Source organism: Mustela nivalis, assembly GCF_964662115.1.
Source record: "Mustela nivalis genome assembly, chromosome: 3".
Lineage (NCBI taxonomy): Eukaryota > Metazoa > Chordata > Mammalia > Carnivora > Mustelidae > Mustela > Mustela nivalis.
Genome location: NC_139022.1, coordinates 29,540,364 through 29,562,290, shown reverse-complemented (window position 1 = coordinate 29,562,290; position 21,927 = coordinate 29,540,364). Strand labels below are relative to the sequence as shown.

At 36.3% G+C, this 21,927-nt stretch overlaps 1 protein-coding gene across 1 annotated transcript; it reads left to right on the top strand.

Moving 5' to 3' along the window:
* Positions 1-12,920: 12,920 nt before the first annotated feature.
* LOC309861044 (olfactory receptor 2T29-like) lies at positions 12,921-13,883 on the top strand (the record flags this gene model as incomplete). Its single annotated transcript, XM_082723491.1, has 1 exon — positions 12,921-13,883. One exon carries the CDS (start codon positions 12,921-12,923, stop codon positions 13,881-13,883), a length of 963 nt encoding a protein of 320 aa, XP_082579617.1.
* Between the last annotated feature and the right edge of the window lie 8,044 nt (positions 13,884-21,927).

Here is a 21,927-nt window from a genome sequence, read left to right as displayed (position 1 = left end):
GTCAGCTTGGTGGTTGCATAGTCCTTTAAGTCTTGCCGGTCTTGGAAACTCTTTATCTCTCCATCCATTTTGAATGACAGTCTTGCTGTAAAAAGCATTCCTGGCTGCATGTTCTTCTAATTTAGTGCCCTGAATATATCTTGACAGTCCTTTCTGGCTTGCCAGTTCTCTGTGGACAGGTCTGACATTATTCTCATGGGCTTTCTGCTGTACGTAAGGAGCTTCTTTTTCCTGGAGGCTTTCAAGAGCTTGTATCTACAGTTATGATTTCTCAATTTGACTATCAGGTGCCTTGATGTTTTTTTGGAGTTTATAATCTTGAGTGGAGACCGTTCGTCCTCTAGTACATGAACGCTGGTCCCATTCGCGAGATTGGGAAAACTTTCATAAGAACTTGTTCCACTATATCTTCTAGAGTTCTTTCTTTCCCCTCCCCTCCAGGGATTCCAATAATTCTGACGTTGGAACTTTTCATAGCATCATTTATTTACCTCATTCTGTTTCCGTGGTTTCTAAGCTGTTGGTTCCAGGCTTCCTTCTGATGCTTTCTCTCTGTTTGTCCTCCAGATCACGAATTCTATCTTCTGTCTCAGTTACCTTAGCTTTGAGAGAATTTAGATTAGATTGGAACTGATTGAGAGCATTGTGAACCTCATCCCTGGTGGCTTTCAGTTCTGCCCTAATATTGTGAACATCATTCCTGGTGGCTTTGAGTTCTGCCTTAATCAATTCCGTTTGTTATCCATGGCTTTCTCCAACCAAGCTATTGCCTGGATAATTGTTAGTCTGAATTCTCTTTCTGACATATTGTGTATGTTGATAGCCATTAGCTCTGTTGCAGAAGGCCCATCCTCTGTAGTTTTCTTCTGTTGAGCATTTCTCCTCCTAGTCATTTTTGTTAGAGAGGACTGAATGTATGTAGCTGGATGTATTGACCATGGTGCGGTAAAGGTTCACCCTGAAACACTTCTGAGCAATCAGGATTCCCCAGCCAAACGAGAGAAAAAAAGAAAAGAAAAAGAAAAAAAGAGAGAGATTGAAGGACAGGGAAAAAAAGGGAAGATAAAAGAGAAGGTTCAGCCCAAATCGTACCCCAAGTAAGATTTATGAGGTATAGAAACAAAAACAAACCAAAAGACTGATAAAAGTATATGACAAGAGAAATAGAGAAATTATATATATATATATAATATATATATATATATATATATATATATATACATTTATAAATGTATATATATATACATTTATAAAAGCAAAAAAAGGAGAACCTCATCGAGAAGAAACCTAAATATAAGATTTATATACTGTCAGGACAAACACAAATAAACAGAAACACTGGCAGAAAAAAAAGTTGGGAGAGTGGTTATAAATTCTCAGTGTGGGTGAGGAAGTTTATTGTGATTCTTCCTGGATGTATCTTGATATCTTTGTTAAAGGACTCAACTTTCCTCAGATAAAGGGTTATTAAAAATTGGTTTACCTATAGGGGTAGCATCGATTGGGGAAAGGGATTACCTCAAAGTTTAACTCTGTATGAATATTAGAATATAAAAATAAAAAAGGAATAAACTAGACTAAAGAAACCAAAAATTTAAAACAAATATATAAAAATAGAAAAGCAAAGGAAAAAACACAGGTGTATGTATAAAAAAGTTTAGGTTAGAAGGTTATTATTGAATTTGATGTACTGGACATCTCACTGTGATAGTAAATAGATTAATAAATTACCTATGTATTTAAAAAAAATGCACCAGAATAGTGGGAACGAGTTAAAAATAAAAGAAGTCCTATGAAGTAGTGGTGGTTGTTTTCTTGCTGTCTTTTTTTTTTTTTTTCTGGTTGGTTTTCTTGGGGAGGGGCCTGCCATGTGGGTTTTCAGTCAATGATGTTCCCTGATTTAAGTCCTCCCACTCCCCTCAAGGGGGTGGGCTCTGAGGAAAACGTTTTTTTCAGAATTTTGTTCTCCAGAGGTTTTTATGTTTGTTCACTTCTTTTCTCTTGCCTTGACCGCTTTTGATGGTTTTTGGAGGTTTAGAGTAAAGCAAACTGCACCCCGACCTCCCTCTCAGAGAAAAGCCTCAGCCAGGTCCCCTGTGGGTGCTGCAGGTCCATATCAATTTGCCTTGGCCGCTAGCAGAGCAGGTTCTGAGTCGCGGTCCCTGGGGACGCAGGATCTTCTGCTTGTACCCAAAACCACAGCAGCGGTGGCTGTCTGGGCAGCTCCAGACCATCAGAGAGATTCCACACAGTGATCTCACACTGAGATTTTCCCACTGGCCCGGGCTGGGAGTGTCTGTTCTTTCTGGGTCTAAGAGCGCTGGGCTTGCGTGCACATCTCTCAGGGGAGCGTGTAGGGCATGCGGGTCTCAGGCTCTGTTAGCATGGCTTGGCCTTCTGCCATCTGGCGAGCCTCCCAGCCCCTCACAGGAGCTGGACCCCACGCGTTCTGGGGCATGCTGGCGGCTCAGGGACGAAGACCTGGTTTCTCTGCCGCACTCTCTCTGGCTCAGTGCCAGGGGAGGCTGTCCTGGGTCTGGGACATAAGCTCCTGTCCCTAGCTGACCCGATTCCCACACTTTCTCCCCATGATCCTTTGCTCTTTTTGAGTGCTTTCAACCAAGACTCCAAGTTAATGCTGGTCCCCAGACGCAGGGCACTCTCGTATTAGGGGTATTACTTTCCAGTCAGTCGCCTCTGGTGGCTCCCTCCCCCTTTTGTTTATCTTTCAATATCAGTCCGACATTCCCACTCTGCTTAACCTGCCAACTGGCATTTTCTGCCCCTATAGAGATCCAGACATGTATAATTCTGATCTCAGGCTGATTTCTTGGGTGATCGGAGTTCTTTGGTAGGTAATCAACTCAGTTCAGGGTACAGGTTGAAACAGCGCCTCCTCCTACTTCCCTGCCATCTTGTCTCTCCCTTAGAGCTCATTTTTGAATTGTGACTGCATGCTACCCTCACATAAGTACTGTGTTCTGGGTTGAAGTGGTTTTCTCAGAGACAAGATGTCTCATTAAAGGCACAGAATATTATTGACCAAATGCAAGCAGTAAATATTCCAGTGGAACCTCCTTTTTTTCTTTAATCTAGATACTCATTTCTTGCCATTCCTTAACTCAGAATCATACACGAAGTAATGAAGTGATTGGACTTGTATTTTATAAATGTTAAATCAGTGCTCACCAATTGAAAAAGTACAAGGCTGAAGGCAAGAAGTCCAGGTAAATTAAGAATAGTGAACAAAATAGTATTAATCTCACTGAATTGAACCATGCTTTAACATCAGAAGGCACTACTGGAAAGATATTTGAGGTAAATATAACCCTCTTGGACTTGTACCATAAAACCACAGACATGGTTGTATGTCACGGACTTTTCATTTGGCTGTGTCTAAACTCTTCAAATTGAGGAGTATTAGCTTATTTAAAACATATAGATTCCAATTGCTTTGAGAGACACTCAATTATTGTATGACCTTAAAATAAGGATCTTGCCGTATTTGAGATTTTAAATTAGAAAATGGATGTCCGGGGTGCCTGGGTGGCTCAGCAGGTTAAGCCTCTGCCTTCAGCTCAGGTCATGATCTCAGGGTCCTGGGATCGAGTCCCACATTGGGCTCTCTGCTCAGCAGGGAGCCTGCTTCCCCCCTCTCTCTGCCTACTGCGCTGCCTACTTGTGATTTCTCTCTCTGTCAAATAATAAATAAAATCTTAAAAAAAAAGAAAACGGATTTCCAATATTCTGCTTCAAACTGAATGAATAGAGTATATGAATTCTTTAACTTTCAAAAAGATTTGAGAAGGATAATGCATTACCTCTTCATAGCCTATATCATTAGCACATTTGATGTTTCTTTTTGTAACACCCTAGAAACAGAAGACAAAATATAATGAAAATAAACATGATGTGAAGTAGAACAAATTTCTGTGAAACATGGCTTTATTTTTTAAAGTCTTAATGCAGAAAGATTTTTTTTAAATATTCTAAAACGATGAGTTAGCTTTTTTGTTTTATTATTTTATTTTATTATTATTTTATTTTTCATTAAGTTCAGTTAGCCAACATTTTGGACATCATAAGATTTTGCCATGGTGTTCAACGATTCATTAGTTGCCTATAAGACCAAGTGCTCATCCCAACACTTGCCCTTTTCAATACACATCACCCACCATTGCATCCCCCAACCCCTCCCTTCTGTAACCCTCAGTTTGTTTCCTGGAGTCCAGTGTCTCTCATTGTTTGTCTCCCTTTCTGATTTCTTCCTATTCAGTATTTCCCCCCTTCCTCTGTGGTCTCTTGCTCTATTCCTTATGTTCCACATATAAGTGACACCATATGGAAATTGTCTTCTCTGCTTGGCTTATTTCACTTAGCATAATCCCCTTCAGTTCCATCCATGTCAGTGCAAATGAGAGGTATTCATCCTTTCTGATGGCTGAGTGATATTCCATTGTATATATGAACCATGTCTTTATCCATTCATCTGTTGAAGGGCATCTTGTTCCTTCCACAGTTTGGCTATCATGGATATTGCTGCTATGAATATTGGGTTGTGTGTGTCCCTTCTTTTTACTATATCTGTATCTTTGGGGTAAATACCTAGTAGTGCAATTCCTGGATAGATAGCTCTATTTTTAACGTTTTGAGGAACCCCCATACTGTTTTCCAAAGTGGATGTACCAGCTTCCATTCCCACCAACAGTGTATGGGATTCCCCCTGCTCCACAACCTTGCCAGCACTTGTTGTTTCCTGTATTGTTAATGTTTGCATTATGACTGGTATAAGGTGGTATCTCCTTGTGGTTTTGATTTGAATTTCCCTGATGGCTAGTGATGTTCAACATTTTCTCATGTGTGTCTGTGAAAAAGGGTCTTTTCATGTCTTCTGCCCATTTCTTGACTATATTATTTGTTTCTTGGATGTTGAGTGTAATAAATTCTTTATAAATTTTGGATATCAGCCATTTACCAAAATGTCATTTGCAAATATTTTCTCCCATTTCATGGGTCGCCTGTTAGTTTTGCTGACTGTTTCCTTTTCTGTGCATGTTTTTATCTTGATGAAGTTCCAAAAGTTCATTTTTGTTTTTGTTTCCCTTGACCTTAGAGATGTGTCTTGAAAGAAGTTGTTGTGTCCAATGTCAAACAGTTTACTACCATTGTTACCCTCTAACATTTTGATGGATTCCTATCTCACACTTAGGTCTTTCATCAAATTTGAGTTTATCTTTGTGCATGGTGTAAGATAATGACCCAGTTTCATTCTTCTCCATGTGGTTGTCCAATTTTCCAAGCATCATATATTGAAGAGACTGACTTTTTCCCATTGAATAGTCTTTCTTTGTTGTTGAAGATTAGTTGACAGTAGAGTTCAAAGTCCATGTCTGGTTCTATATTCTGCTTCATTGATCTATGTTTCTGTTTTTGTGCCAATAATATGCTGCCTTGATGATCAAAACTTTGTAATATAGCTTGAGGTGACCCATTGTGATGCCCCCAGCTTTGTTTGTGACCTTGTGATTCGGGTCTTTTCTTGTTCCATGCAAATTTTAGGACTGTTTGTTCCATCTTTGTGAAAAATGTCACTGATATTTTGATAGGAATTTCTTTGAAAGTGTTCATTGCTCTAGGCAGCTTAGGCATTTTAACAATGTGTATTCTTCCAATCCATGAGCATGGAATATTTTTCCAATATTTTATGTCTTGGTCCATTTTTTTTTTTCATCAGTGTTCTTTAGATTCTAAAGTACAGATCCTTTACCTCTTTGGTTAGGTTTATTCCTAATTATATTATGGTTCTTGTAAATGGAATAGATTATTTTCTGTTTCTCCATTCACACTGTTGTGTACAGAAATGCAACTGATTTTTGTGCATCGATTTTGTATCCTGCCACGTGGAACACTATACCAAAAATTAATGATGCCCTTATCATGTAAAAAAAAAAAAGAAAGAACACAAAGGAAAGTCTCAAAAGAACTAAGTCTAGTTGATACAAAATATTACACCAGTTTCAGGTGTACAATTTAATAATTTGAAAAGTTTATACATTATACTGTGAAAACACAAGCCTCACATACATCACAGTATAATTGACTGTGTTTCTTATGCTTTGATTTTTATTCCTGTGACACATTCTACTTATAATTTTTGTTAAAAATTTAAAAAATTAGAAAAAATTGTAATAATAAATCAATGTAATATTAAAGTAATATAGATTCCATGTGAATAACAACAGAAAGTATACAATAAACAATTTAGGAACACCCAGCAGAGGAAAATTCAGACTGTGACCTCTGCCACAGAACTATGGGATATGTACATAAACAATATGTTGGAAAAGGAACTCATGGTAACAATTATTCAGGTAATGGCTAGGTTGGAGAAGACCATTAGTGGCAACATAGACTGACAAAGGGAGGAAGTGAGAGCCAACCTGGCAGAAGTTAGAAATGCTATCAATGAGATCCAATCTAGTCTACCTACTCTGACAGCTAGGGCAACCAAGGCAGAAGATAAAATTAGTGATCTAGAAGAAAACCTGATAGAAAAGAAGGATCAGGAAGAGTCCTGGAAAAAACAGCTTAGAAGTCATGAAAACAGAATTAGGGAAATAAATGATGGCATGGCACGTTCCAATGTCAGAATTATTGGGATCCTTTAGGGGGCTGGGGAAAAAGAGAAGACTAGAACATATAGTTGAACACATAGTTGAACATATAATAAACACTGGATGAAAATTTTCCTAATCTGGGTAATGGAAGAAGTGTTCATGTCCTAGAGGCAGAAAGGTCAGCCCCCAAGATCAACGAGTGTAGAAAGACCTCCAGGCAAATAACTGTGAATTTCACCAGTCATAAATTCAGAGAGAATGTCTTAAGAGCAGCTAGGGGAAGAGATTCTCTATGTACAGAGGCAGGACCATCAGAATAACGTCAGACCTGGCCACAGAAACTTGGGAAGCCAGAGAGGCCTGGCAAGACATATTCAGGGCACTAAATTAGATGAACATGCAGCCAAGAACACTTTATCCAGAAAGGCTGACATTCAGAATTGAAGGAGAGATAAAGAGATTCCAAGACTGGCAAGATTTCAAGGAGTATGTGACCACCAAGCCAGCACTACAAGAAATATTAAGGGGTGGTTCTATAAAAGAAGAAATAACCCAAGAGTGTCATAGAACAGAAACTTGGAGAGGCAATATATAGAAACAAGGACTTCACAGGCAACAGGATGTCAATAAAAACTAATCTTTCAATAATCACTCTCAACGTGAACAGCCTAAATTCTCCCATAAAATAGCACAGGGTTGCAGACTGGATGAAAAGACAGGACCTGTCCATATGCTGTCTACAAGAGACACATTTGGAACCTAAAGATACATTCAGACTGAAAGTGAAGGGATGGAGAAGCATCTTTCCTGCCAATGGGCCTCAAAAGAAAGCTGGGGTAGCAATTCTCATATCAGATAAATTAGATTTTAAGCTAAAGACTGTAGTCAGAGATACAGAATAACACTAATATATTGGGATCTAAATTTTAAAAATGTGAAGATGATCTCAATTTTAGTTTCAACCATAGTACTAATTAATGATATTATCTTTGAAAAATGTAGTGAACTATGAATTTCAGAGTGTACATCAGGAAAAAGGAATATCTATATCTATATCTATCTATTTATCTATCTATCTATCTATATATTTCAAATATTTACCTTAAACCTAAAATGAGAAAAAATATATTCACATCTACATGAAATATGTATTTTGTAAAATGAAAAGGCTATATAAAAACTAACTCATGGAGTACCTGGATGTCTCAGTGGGTTAAAGCCTCTGCCTTCAGCTCCAGTCATGATCCCAGGGTTCTGGGATCAAGCCCCACATAGGGCTCTCTGCTCAGCAGGGAGTCTGCTTCCCTTTCTCTCTCTCTGCCTGCCTCTCTGTCTACTTGTGATCCCTGTCTTTCAAATAAATAATAGATTTTTTAAATCTTAAAAAAAAAAAAAACTAACTCATATATGTCATAGCCAAAAATTCATTAGTAATGCAATGTGTGAATATTGTTAATTCAGTTAAGGTTTTGATACATATTGAGATGACCAATAAAATATTTTTTAAAAGACATCAGCAAAAAACAGGAAAGTGAAATAAGGATAGCTATTAGCTTCTTCAGCTCTTATAATTGCATTCTTCTCTATCATCTCAGAGGGGATTTGTTGACAGAAAACTTTCATCCACTCACTTAATGGGCATAGTAAAGCCCTCCTACTTCTCTCTGTACACTTAACCTGGTCACACTCCATTTGCCCATCTGAATGAGACTGGATTCAACCAGAGAAGCAGACAGAACTGCAAGAAAAAAAAAGGGTGATTATTTTCTAACTGTCTTGACTTCTGCTTCTGATATTCTCCATTATAGTTGTTGAAAATATGCCCTCAATTTTCTTTTTACCTATTTGTAAGTGAAAAAAACAAATTTACCTTTTCTCTTGAATCTTTTTGTATAGCACATTAAAAAATGTATTTTTGCTTTCTAATTATTTGCATACAGAAGAATATTACACATTTCCTATATAATTGGATAATGTATTTGTTTTCCTGAAATTGAAATTTTGCAGATGAGCTATTGATTTTACTTTGAGTGGAGATAATTTTTGAGGGTTAGAAATAAATATCTCAATCGTATTTATATTTTCTAATGAAACTGACAGTGGGTGACCTAATACCCAAATTATCTACTATGTAGGGAAGACCAGGTCCCCCCAAATTCTGAGGCATAGTTACAGCCTGTGGGCTCAACTCAGTGTAGTTGTGCTCGGTTAAGCAGACCATAAGAATATGAATTCCTTACTGTGTAAATTGAGAAAATAAGATGTAGAGTCTTGGGAAAGATAAAATATGATAAAGCATTAGAACAATTCCTAGGATGCTGTCAGCTTCAAATAAAGTTTAACATTAATCCACCACCACTGTCAATGAATTTACATGTTAAATATGCATTAAGTTGTTTATATGAAGCTCAAGGAATTATATTAGAAAGGAGTAACTATGAACAGAAGGGCCAGTCGCCATGCATACAACAGACAGTGTTCACTTTTGTGTCTGGTATCCCAGGTGGACCGTTCAGTGTGTCTTAATGGCAGGACCCACATTTACAAAAGCACAGCAAAGATTTCTCAGTAAACCCCAAGTACCTTTGTGGTCTCCCTTCATTCACTCAGCAAGCAGTTTCAAGGCCTTCACATTTATTGCTCACTGTCCTGATTATTAATTTATTTTGACCACAAATACAGACTTTGTCAGCAGATGTGTTTTGTAATTTATCAGGCTATGTTTTTATTTTTCACAGGTCTCAAATTTCATCTTTCAGTGAGGGTGGGATGTGATAGAAAGGCTATTGTTGTTGATGCAATTTGTCAAAATTTGTTGAATATCTATATTAAGAACTCAAAATCATTTGCAGTGTTCTCAACTGCTTTATCAACTGAGAATATTAATAATTTGATGTTTTAATTAGTCTTAGAATTATGAAAAAAGTATAAAATATATTTTTAAAAGCATAAAACATAGAAATTGTAAATTCTTCTCGAAATATCTAGACATGATAACTGCCTCTAAGCCCTTCCCAGAAAGAGGACTCGATATTTGCTTCCTCTTAGTAAGGACTTCTGAATTTTGAGATTTGACATGTCAGAAATTAAAAGTTTGCAAAAGTTCAAACTTCAGAACAGAAAATGTCAAAAGGAGGTATTATTCTCTGAAGAAAGGTCAGATGTATTTTGTGCTAATTGTTTTTATTTATTTTGTAGCTATCTTAGAATTCTGCTTTAAATTGCATTCCTATTTTTGTCTCTGAATAGACTGACTGTGACCTCATTAACTGTAATTAGATTTAAATTTTTTTGATTTATCTTTAGCATCTGATAGAGAGGCTGGCTGTGAACAGCAAGATAAAGAAGTAAATGGTAAATTGGAGTCAGAAATATCATAGTGTTGTTCAACTTTGCTCTCTGAATCTCAGTTCCATGAACAATTAATTGCTATGTGCATTAAAGCAGATAACATTTGGGGAAACAACTAAAGCCTTCTCTGATAAATAGCAATGACTGTCTAAATACTACTTCCTGTCCTCTGAAATGTAAGTAGATAGTAGAAATTCTAAGATGAATTTCAACTTGGAAAAACATGTACTGGATACAAATTAGATAGATTTCTCATAAAGTTCTGCTTAATCAGGGTTAAAATAAGATGTGTATGTATATCTTATTTTAGCGATAAAATAAGATATATATAACTTATTACATATATAGATATGTATATCTTATTATATGTCTTATTTATATTATATTATAATTATTATATATTTATAATTTATATTTATATATAAATTTATATAAATTTATATTTATCTTTATCTATATTTATATTTATTCGTTTATCTTTATCTTTATCTTTTTATATTATATTATTTATATATATTCATAATATATATTATCAATATCTTATTTATCTTATTTATAAGGGTAATAATATATATTATTATATATATCTTATTTTATCACTAAAATAAGATATACAATATATATATAATATATCATATTTTAGCAATAAAAAAGATATATCCATAAAATAAGATATATATATTTTATTATGTATCTTATTTTAGTGGTAAAATAAGATATATATAACTTATTATATATAATTAAATATTATGTATTTAAAATATATAGTATAGATGACTTAAAGTTTATTTTTATAGAATAATTATACATGTATATAATAAGTATATATATATACATATATATGTATATACATATACACACATATACACTCGTAAGTTATTTAGGACTACAGAAATGGTCCAATCAAATCTTTAAATGCATAAATAAATATTAAACTTGTGAACTGACATAATGGATCTCATATTTTCAAATGATAATAGTAGCAGCCATCTCTTACATAGATTCTGCATAATTATTACTGTACCTATTAACTATTTTATTCATAAGTCATCTGTAACCAGTAATGGTCAAGCACTTTCCTCATTTAATCCTAAACATATGCATGATATAACATTATTCTTTTCCTCTTTTTTATGTATGTAGAATGAATGGAGGTAGAGTGCATAGAGGATAAGCTGGACACACAGCCAGTCTGGCTTCAGAGTTGGAGCTCCAAAATGGTGACCCTAGGCTATCTAAGGGTTTGGTCATTGGTTAGGATCATGATCTGTTTGGGGGGATTTGTGGGTTACCCCATACAATCACAGTGCCTCACTGTGGGGTTCAAGAATTTCATATGGATTTTCCCCAAATTTTGTTGAGGTTACTTTTTATTCTGCTTTATTATATTTTTTTCTTTTTCTTTTTTTAAATTTAAATTCAATTAGTGAATCATTAGTTTTTGACATAATGTTTCCTGGTTCATTAGATTGTTCTTTTTGGGGTATTACTGACATAAAATTCTACTAGTTTCAGTTGTACAAGGTAATGATTTGATATTTCTGTGCACTGTGGAATTATTTTTTCTTATACAAAATTAATAATAATTTTTTTTCTTATATAGAATGCACCTTAAAGAATTTTTAAGATTTCAGTTGAAGGGACACCCGGGTGACTCAGTCAGCTGGGCATCTCCTTTTGGCTTGGGTCATGATCTGTGTTCCTGGGATTGAGTTCCGTATTGGCTCCCTGCTCAGCAGGGAGTCTGCTTCTTCCTTTAACACTGCCTGCTGCTCTCCCTGCTTTTGCTCTCTCTCTGTCAAATAAATGAATTTATTTATTTATTTATTTATTTATTTATTTTAAAGATTTTATTTATTTATTTGACAGAGAGAAATCACAAGCAGATGAAGAGACAGAGAGAGAGAGAGAGAGAGAGAGGGAAGCAGGCTCTCTGCTGAGCAGAGAGCCCAATGCGGGACCCGATCCCAGGACCCTGAGATCATGACCTGAGCCGAAGGCAGCGGCTTAAACCACTGAGCCACCCAGGCGCCACAAATAAATGAATTTAAAATATAAAACTCAGTTGGATTATTAGACCTGAGAGATAATGATATTTTGATTATCTACAATAAGAATTCCAGAAAGGGTGATTTTATATATATATATATATATATATATATATATATATATATATATATATATTTTATATATATAAAATATAAATATAAAATATATATATAAAAATATATATTATATATCTGTATATAAATATATACAGATATATGTATACATATGTACATATACATATATATTTTTTTTACATTTTTTTAAATTTTTTATTTTTTATAAACATATATTTTTATCCCCAGGGGTACAGGTCTGTGAATCACCAGGTTTACACACTTCACAGCACTCACCAAAGCACATGCCCTCCCCAATGTCCATAATCCCACCCCCTTCTCCCAAACCCCCTACCCCCAGCAACCCTCAGTTTGTTTTGTGAGATTAAGAGTCACTTATGGTTTGTCTCCCTCCCAATCCCATCTTGTTTCATTTATTCTTCTCCTACCCACTTAAGCCTCCATGTTGCATCACCACTTCCTCATATCAGGGAGATCATATGATAGCAGAGAAAGACAACTATCATATTTTTTACATTTTGATTCATCTTTTGTGTTTGGTTAGGGCAATAGCTAACCTAAAATAATCTATATGCTTCTTCATAAAGGATACTATAGCAAAAGGAATACTCATGATACAATGAACAATGCAACCTCCCAAATGGTAAATTTATATAATTACAGATAATTTGTATTCTCTAAATCTATAAAACCATGGATTTTTTTTTTCTGATAATGTAATTGGGTTCTTGTTCTCTCTTTCTCTCTCAACACATTCATTTCAGTGGGTGGTGTTTCATGATTGATTCATTAATCCCAAAGCTTCCCTTGGTTGCCCAGGTGAAATCACATGGAGAACACCAACTGGCTAGCTAACCACACTGGGAGATCAGATTTCACCCTGGTGGGAATCTTCAGTGAATCCAAACACCCAGCTCTCCTTTCTTTGGTCATTTTCGTGCTTTTCCTAATGGCCTTGTCTGGAAACACCATCTTGATTCTATTGATACATTCTGATGCCCACCTCCACACACCCATGTATTTTTTCATTAGCCAGCTATCTCTCATGGACATGATGTATATTTCTGTTACTGTGCCCAAGATGCTCATAGACCAAGTCATGGGTATGAACAAGATCTCAGACATAGAATGTGGGATACAAATGTTTCTCTATGTGACACTAGCAGGTTCAGAATTTTTTCTTCTAGCCTCCATGGCCTACGACCGCTATGTGGCCATCTGCGATCCTCTTCATTACCCTGTCCTCATGAACCATCGGGTGTTACACCTTCTAGCATCTGGCTGCTGGCTCCTGGGTTCAGTGGATGGTTTCTTGTTTACTCCCATCACCATGACCTTCCCCTTCTGCAGATCTCGAGAGATACATCATTTTTTCTGTGAAGTCCCTGCTGTATTGAAACTCTCTTGTTCAGACACTTCCGTCTATGAGATTTTCATGTACCTGTGCTGTGTCCTTATGCTTCTCATTCCTGTGATAGTCATTTCAGGATCTTACTACTTTATCCTCACCACCATCCATAGGATGAACTCAGTAGAAGGACAGAAGAAGGCCTTTGTCACTTGTTCTTCCCACATGACTGTGGTCATCCTCTTCTATGGGGCTGCCATTTATACTTACATGCTCCCCAGCTCCTACCATACACCAGAGAAGGACATGATGGTATCTGTCTTTTACACCATATTCACTCCTGTGCTCAACCCTTTGGTCTATAGTCTAAGAAATAAGGATGTTATGGGAGCTCTGAAGAAAATGTTGAATGTGGGACTTGTCTTTCAAGAAACTATAAAGTAGGGGCACCTGGATGGTTTAGTAGTTTAAGCTTCTGCCTTTGGCTCAGGCCATAATCTCAGAGTTCTGGGATCAAACTGTGCTCTGGGCTCCCTGCTTAGTGAGGAGTCTGCTTATCCTTCTCCTTCTGCCCCTCTCACTCATTCTCTCTCTCTCAAATAAGTAAAATTTTTTTTAAAAGAAACTATATAGTAGGAAACTGTTATATATTGCCTCCCTGTATTAAAAAAGAAACCCTCTGAAAAACAATCTTAGGGGTTTGAAGTGACAGGGGGGTGGGAGGATGGGGTAACAGGTGGTGGGTATTATAGAGGGCATGGATTGCATGGAGCACTGGGTATGGTGAAAAAATAATAAATACTGTTATGCTGAAAATAAATACATTAATTTTAAAAATTAAAAAAAAGAAACCCCCCTTTTTATTTTTTATTTTTTATTTTTTAGAAACTCTTTAATTTTCTAATTTTTATTCTTTCAAAACATTTCTTACAATTATATTATAGTTATTTTATATTTAGTGAAGTTGATGACTTCACTCTATGTAGAACACCCATATTCTTAGGAAATACATAATTAAAATATTTAGAGAAAAAAGATCAAGTGATTCTATATAATTGCTTGAAATGAGGGAGCAAGAAAAGGGTGGTGAAGAGAAAGAGGTAAAAAAAATGTTAACTGTTGAGTCTGGGTAAATAGGTATGTGGCTGTGGTTTATACCATTCTTATTCATACTACTTTTCTGTAAGTGTAAAATTTTATAATCTTATAAAATGTGCTCATTTCAATATAACTTATTACTGTGACAATCCTGTCATCTGTCTACCTTGTATCATCCCTTAGTTTGTTAGATCACAATGATATGCACTATGTGGACATGGTCCAAAACTGAAAGTACCTAGTGGTTAAACTGTAGGTTTAGTATCTATGCTTGCATAAGAAACTGCGGGACAAATATAAACTCAGAATGAAAGCAAGATTTAGGGGAGATTCCCTGCTTGAGGTGATGTCTGAATCGAGTTTTGAAGTATGTACTTTATTGAACAAAAAAAGAGAAGCATGATATCAAATATACAAACTTTGTCATTTATTCAATAAATACTTAAACTCTTATAATCCAAAATAACAGCTAAATGAGTTTAAAATTTGAGCACTATATGGTTGCTGTTTTCAAGGAATTTGAACCTCTATAGTTTTATATGGAAAGAGGTACCATACAATGTATGATAAGTCTAATATATATATGAGGCTAATGCGGAAAGTGTATGACTCATAAGTACACATCTGTTCTAGCTGTGATACATGGATTTGGTCAAAAAAGGGGACTGAGATCAGCCTCTGTAACTCAGTACAAATGTTGTCTAGATGTTCCCTCAGATAAGTACAGGAGACTGTGGCAGAAGGGACGTTCTCAGGGACAATATGCCACAGAAAAGGCACAACATGTGCAAATGTCTGAAGGTTGGCAAAGCATAAGGGATAAATGTTTCAATCGCTCATTCTTTCCTACTTTAGTTTATATAATTCTTTCTTGCCCTTCTGTGACCCAGAGTTTTACAAGCAGCAGCAAAATGATTAGATCTGCACTTTAGAAATGTTAAATTAGTGGTCATTTGGGGAAGTGCAGCGCTGCAAGTAGAGAGACAAAGTGAGCAAAGATGGTGAAGTAGATGGTGTTGATCTAAATTGAATGGACCATGCCTTGACACCAGAATGGACTGGATGGAGGAATGGTATATTTGGAATATGTGGGGCCTTTTGAACCTGGTCCATAAAACCACAGACATGGTTATATATCTACCATTTTAGTTCATGATTGTAAAACAAAGATCTTGCGGTGTTTTGGAAAATGATAGCAGAAAACCAATTCTCAATACTTTTTGTTGCAATAAAACTGAATACAATATGGACACTCTAAAGTAATTAAGAAATGTATGTATCACCCCTCAATTTTATGACTATAATGATACATTTCATGGTTCCATTTACAACACCCAGATGTGAAGAATAAAATGAGACAATATAAAACAAACTGTGTTATTGAGCTACATTATTACAAAGATTTTATAATTTAAAAAATTTTATTTTTTTATTTTTATTATTAACATATAATATATTATTTGTTTCAGGGGTACAAGTCTGTGTTTCATAAGTCTTACATAACACACAGAACTTACCACAACACATATGCTCCCCAATTTCCATCATTCAGTCTCTGCATTCATCCACTGCCCTCCCATCTAACAACCCTCAGTTTGTTTCCTGAGATTAAGAGTCTCTTATACTTTGTCTCCCTCTCTGATTTTGTCCTGAACCATTTATTTCCTCTCTTCATCTATGAACCTCTGCCTTATTTCTTAAGTTCCACATATCAGTGAGATCATATGAAAATTATATTTTTTCTGATTGACTTATTTTATCTAGCATAATATCCTCTAGTTCCATCCACATTATTGTAAATGGCAAGATATCATTTTTTATGGCTGTGTAATATTCCATTGTGGTGTGTGTGTGTGTGTGTGTGTGTGTGTGTGTGTGTGAGTTTGTATAATCACATCTTATTTATCCATTCATCTGTTGATGGATCTGAGCTCTTCCCATAGTTTGGCTATTGAGGATATTGCTGTTATAAACATTGGGAAGAAGATGTCCCTTTGGATTCCTACATATTTGGGGTAAATACTCAGTAGGGCAATTGCTGGGTGATAGAGTAGCTCTATTTTCAACTTTTTGAGGAACCCCCATGTTGTGTCCCAAAGAGGCTGCACCATCTTTCCTTCCCACCAACAGTGGAGGAGGATTCCCCTTTCTCCACATCCTGGACAACATTTGTCATTTCCTGACTTAATTTTACCATTCTGACTGGTATGAGGTCCTATCCCATTGTCTTGATTTGTGCTTCCTTGATGCCAAGTGATATTGAGCACTTTTTCATTTGTCTGTTGCTTTTTGGATGTCTTCTTTGCAGAAATGTCTGTTTATGTCTTCTGCCCATTTCTTGATTGGATTATTTGTTCCATGGAACTTACTGAGTTTCATAAAATCTTTATATTTGAGATATTAACCCCTAATTTGTGAATATCTTCTCCCATCTGTCAGTTGTCTTTTGGTTCGTTGACTTTTTCCTTTGCTGTGCAAAAGGGTTTTTTTTTTTTTATCTTGATGAAGTATCAGTAGTTCATTTTTGCATTTGTTTCCCTTGCATTTGGAGACATGTCTAGTAAGAAGTGGCTTTGGCTGAAGTCAAAGAGGTTGCTGCCTATGTTCTCCTCAAGGATTTTGATGGATTCCTGTCTCATATTTAGGTCTATCATCCAGTTTGACCCTATTTTTGTGTGTAGTGCAAAGAAATGGTCCAGTTTCATTCTTCTGCATGTGGATGTCCAATTTTCCCAACCAAAAAACCTCAGCAACAACAACAAAAAAAATCACTTTAAATTTCTTTTTATAACAATTACTTTTCTTTTTAGGGAATGTGTCTAAAATACAATTTCCACAGTCTTTACTAATAAAAGTTTACAAGTTTATGTAGTTGGTAAAGTTATTTATCAAATTATATACAACACCTAATACTTGGAATTTGTGTTTCAAATTTCCTGCATCTAGAGTTAAAAACTGAAATGGAAAAGCTACAAGCACTCAAATGCACTCGCTTACAAGTATCAAACTAGTAGCTGCTCAAAAAAAGTTTAACATTTTCAATTTTTTAATTTATTCATGTGTTTTTGATAGTGATACCTCTAGCCAGAGGAACCATATCTATCCCATTGTAAGAAGGTTTCAGGTTTCTACATCCTTTAGAGCACATTAAAGACCATTATTGGAAATCTTCATCCAAATTCAGAATTAATATTATTGTTCATTGGATAGAAAAATCTTTCATTATTTTTTTCATAAAATTTCTGCTTTCTTAAATGTGTCCAAAAATAACATTTGAAGAAACATAATGAGCAAAACTATTTTCTAGAGATGGCTAAAGAATTACGCTTCTTAAACATAATCAGATACATTAAAATTAACATTTAACATAGCTTTGATTGTTTTTCCCCTCTTAGGTTATTTTCTGTAAACATACAATTTAGTGTACCTGACACTGAGTTTCAAAAATGAAAACCTCTAATGATATGGTTAAAAATCTGAGTTATGTAATTTAAACTTCTATTTTAGTGCGAAAATCAGGCCGCAGTATGTTTTTTTTTTCTTTTTTCTTTTCTTTTTTGTTTGTTTGTTTTGTTTTGGTGAATTTTAGTGAGCTAATTTAAGATCTTAGCATTTCAGTGCTTGGAGACTGGGTTATATTCAATAGGATGGATATGTCCCCAATTCCAAAATAAATTACCTATTAATAAGCTTAGTGATGTCATTGTTGAATCTTGATAGCAATTATTTGAAATAAAATAGTGTCTGTTACAAATATCTTCACATAAATGATTATTTTGGTAGTACAAATAATCAATGATTTTAAAATTTTGTTACAAAGCCTTAATTTGCAAACTATATAGTTATAGACTGCTTTAGTGCCCACAAACTGTGAAGAAAGAGGACAAATATCTTCATTGTGCTGAAGAATCTCTTCTCCCCCCCCCCAGGCTCATGCATGTTTGTTCTGTGACCAGAAGGGGTTAATTGTCCCTCATCCTTCTGCGTGGTTTGCCAATGACAGCCCACAAGCAAATGATTAAAGGTTAGAAAACAGATCTTTGTATTGATACCCTCAGCATTGTCTGTCAGGCTGAGACAGTTAATGGCCAAGATACTCCCCTCTGAGGCTCTGCCCTCACCTATGGTCATCCTTCCAGCAGTTTTAGCTGCTATGGAACCTGACAACCACTGCTACTCCCCTTGTCCCTTGGGAGCGAGGCTGGCAAAAGCTTCACTTTTTTTTTCCTCTCCTTTTTGGTGACTTTTGGTCATTCTACAAACCTTTGTAAAATCCCAATGTAATCATCCGTGAATATTTTACAGATATTTGTCAATATAACTATTTTCATGTAGATTACATATTTAGGGTTATAGTTTACTGATTAAGATTATTTAACATCTTTCCATATGGTCATTACTCCAAGTATTTTTTAATTCAATTTTATTTTTTCAGTGCTCCAAGATTTATTGTTTATGCATCACACCCAGTGTTCCATACAATACGTGCCCTCCTTAATACCATCACCAAGCTTATGCCCACTACCCTCCGCACTACCCTCCTTTCCAAAACCCTCAGTTTGTTTCTCAGAGTCTACAGTCTCTCATGGTTCATCTCTCCCTTCAATTTTCCCCAATCCATTTTTCTTTATATTAAAAACTGATGTCTTTTACTCTTTGCTACCCCAAAATATTGTAAAATATACATCACTGTTAATCTCTGTATACATGTAAATACAATAAGCTAGATTGTTTTTGGTATGTAGTTACAAATAGAATTAGTTATAGGTCATACACTTCTCAGTTTTATTAGATGCTGCTAAAATGTTTTATATTTTTACTTTTTCTATTACATATGTGTCCCAAAAATATTTATAAAGTATGAGAAGTGAGATGTACTGTTGCATATTTAAGAACTGAAAAATGCAAGTTGGTACAGCCCCTTTGGAAAACAATATGAAGGTTCCTCAAAAATTTAAAAATAGCACTACCCTATGACCCAGAAATTGCACTATTGGGCATTTACCCCAAAGATACAGATGAATATCAAAAGAAAGGGGCATGTGCACCCCAATGTTCATAGCAGCAATTTCCACAATAAGCAAACTGTTGGAGCTGAGATGCCCTTCCACGGAAGAATGGATAAAGAAGATGTGGTCCATATGTACAATGGGATATAATGTAGCCATCAGAGAAGATGAATACCCACCATTTGTATTGACATGGATGGAACTGGAAGATATTATGCTGAGTGAAATTAGTCAAGCTGAGAAAGACAATCATCATACGGTTTCACTTATATGTGGAACATAAAGATAGCATGGAGCACATTAGAAGATGGAAGGAAAAAATGAAGTGGGAGAATCAGAGGGAAAGATAAACCTTGAGAGACTATGGACCCTGGGAAACAAACTGAAGTGTTCAGAGGAGAAAGGAATGGGGGGATGTGTTAGCTCACTGACAGGTATTAAGGAGATGTATTGCATGGAGCACTGAGTGTTATGTGCAAACAATGAATCATGGAACACTACATCAAAAACTAATGGTATACTGTGTGATGACTAACATAACATAAAATAGAACTAAAGAGCGATAAAAACAAAACTGTTACACTCAAAAATTTTAGGACAATATCGTTGACAGAAAGAATATGGAATTTAAAGATGCCAACTCTCTTGTACAATAAAAAATCCACATACAATTTTTCAATCCCCCCAAATTAAGTGTTAATAGCCTATTGTTGATTGGAAGCCTTATTAGTAACAATTAACAACTATTTTGTATGTTATATATATAATATACAGAATTTTAAAAATAATTAGATTTTTTTCTTTTTTTAAATTGTATTTTATTTTTCACTGTTCCAAGATTTATTGTTTATGCCATCACACCCAGTGCATTATTTTTCTAAATTTTATTCATTTATTTGAGAGAGAGAGACAGAAAGAGAGTGCACACCATCAAGGGGAGGGGTAGAGAAAGAGAGAGGGACAAAAAGACTCCTGAGCATGAAGCCTGACACAGAGCTTGATCCCATACCCTGAGATCGTGACCTGAGCTGAAGTCAGATCCTTAACTGATGAGCCACCCAGGCACCCCTAATATATTGTATGCTTACAATAAAGTAAGTTAGATATAAAATTATATTTCAAGTCTGTAGGGGGACAAGATGGTGGGGAAGTAGGAAGAGGTGCCTTTTAAACCTGTACCCTAAAGTGAGCTGATTACCTACCGAAGAACTCCGATCACCCATGAAATCAGCCTGAGATAAGAATTATACATGTCTGGATCTCTACAGGGGCAGAAGATTACCATTGGGCAGGTTAAGCAGAGTGGGAATGGCGAACTGATATTGGAAGATAAACAAAAGGGGGAAGGAGCCTCCAGAGGCGACCAGTTGGAAAGTAATACCCCTAATATGAGCCAGAGTGTCCTGCATCTGTGGACCAGCATTAACTTAAAGACTGGTTGAAAGCACTTCAAAGTAGTAAAGGATTACATGGTGGAAATTGTGGGAATCAGGGCGGCTAGGGAGAAGGGCTTAAGTCCCTGATCCCAGGACAGCCTTCCCTGGTGCTGAGCCAGAGAGAGTAAGGCGGAGAAACCAGGTCTTGTTCCCCTAGCCGCCAGTGCGCCCGAGAACGCATTGGGTCCAGCTCCTGTGAGAGGATGGGAGCCATGCCAGATGGCAGAACGCAGGAGCACTGCTATAGAGCCTGAGATGCACGCACCCCTCATCCTCCCCTAAAAAAGGTTCACAGAGGCCCAGCTGGTGCTCTTTGACCCATGCCATTGTTTAAGAGCCTACGAGGCAGGCCTCAAACTCTCCCCTGAAAGAGGTGCGGGAAGACCCAGCATGGTGCTTTCGGACCTGCATCCTGTTCTCAGAGACTGAAATACGTGCATTACCCACAGCCTCCCTGAAAGAGGTGCACACAAGCAGGGCGCTCTTAGACCCAGAAAGACCAGGCACTCCCAGCCTGGGCCAGCAGGAAAATCTCAGTGTGTGATCGCTGCTTGGAACCTCTCTGGTGGTCTGAAGCTGCCCAGACAGCCGCTGCTGCAGTGGTTTGGGGTACAAGCAAAAGATCCTGCATCTCAGGGCCCGCGACTTGGAACCAGAGGCCAAGGGGAAACTTATTTGGGCTCTGCAGCCATACTGAGGCTTCTCTCTGAGAGGGAGGTCAGGGTGCAGTTTGTTTTCCTCTAAAACTAAAAACAACCATCAAAAGCGGTCAAGGTGAGAGAAAAAAAAAAAGTGAACAAACATAAAAACCACCAGAGAAAAAAAAAGACTGGAAAAAAAAAAAAACAAAAACAGTTTCCTCAGAGACCACTCCCTTGAGGGGGGCAGGGGAACTTAACTCAGGGAACATCATTGACTGAAAACCCTGGTGTCAGGACCCTCCTC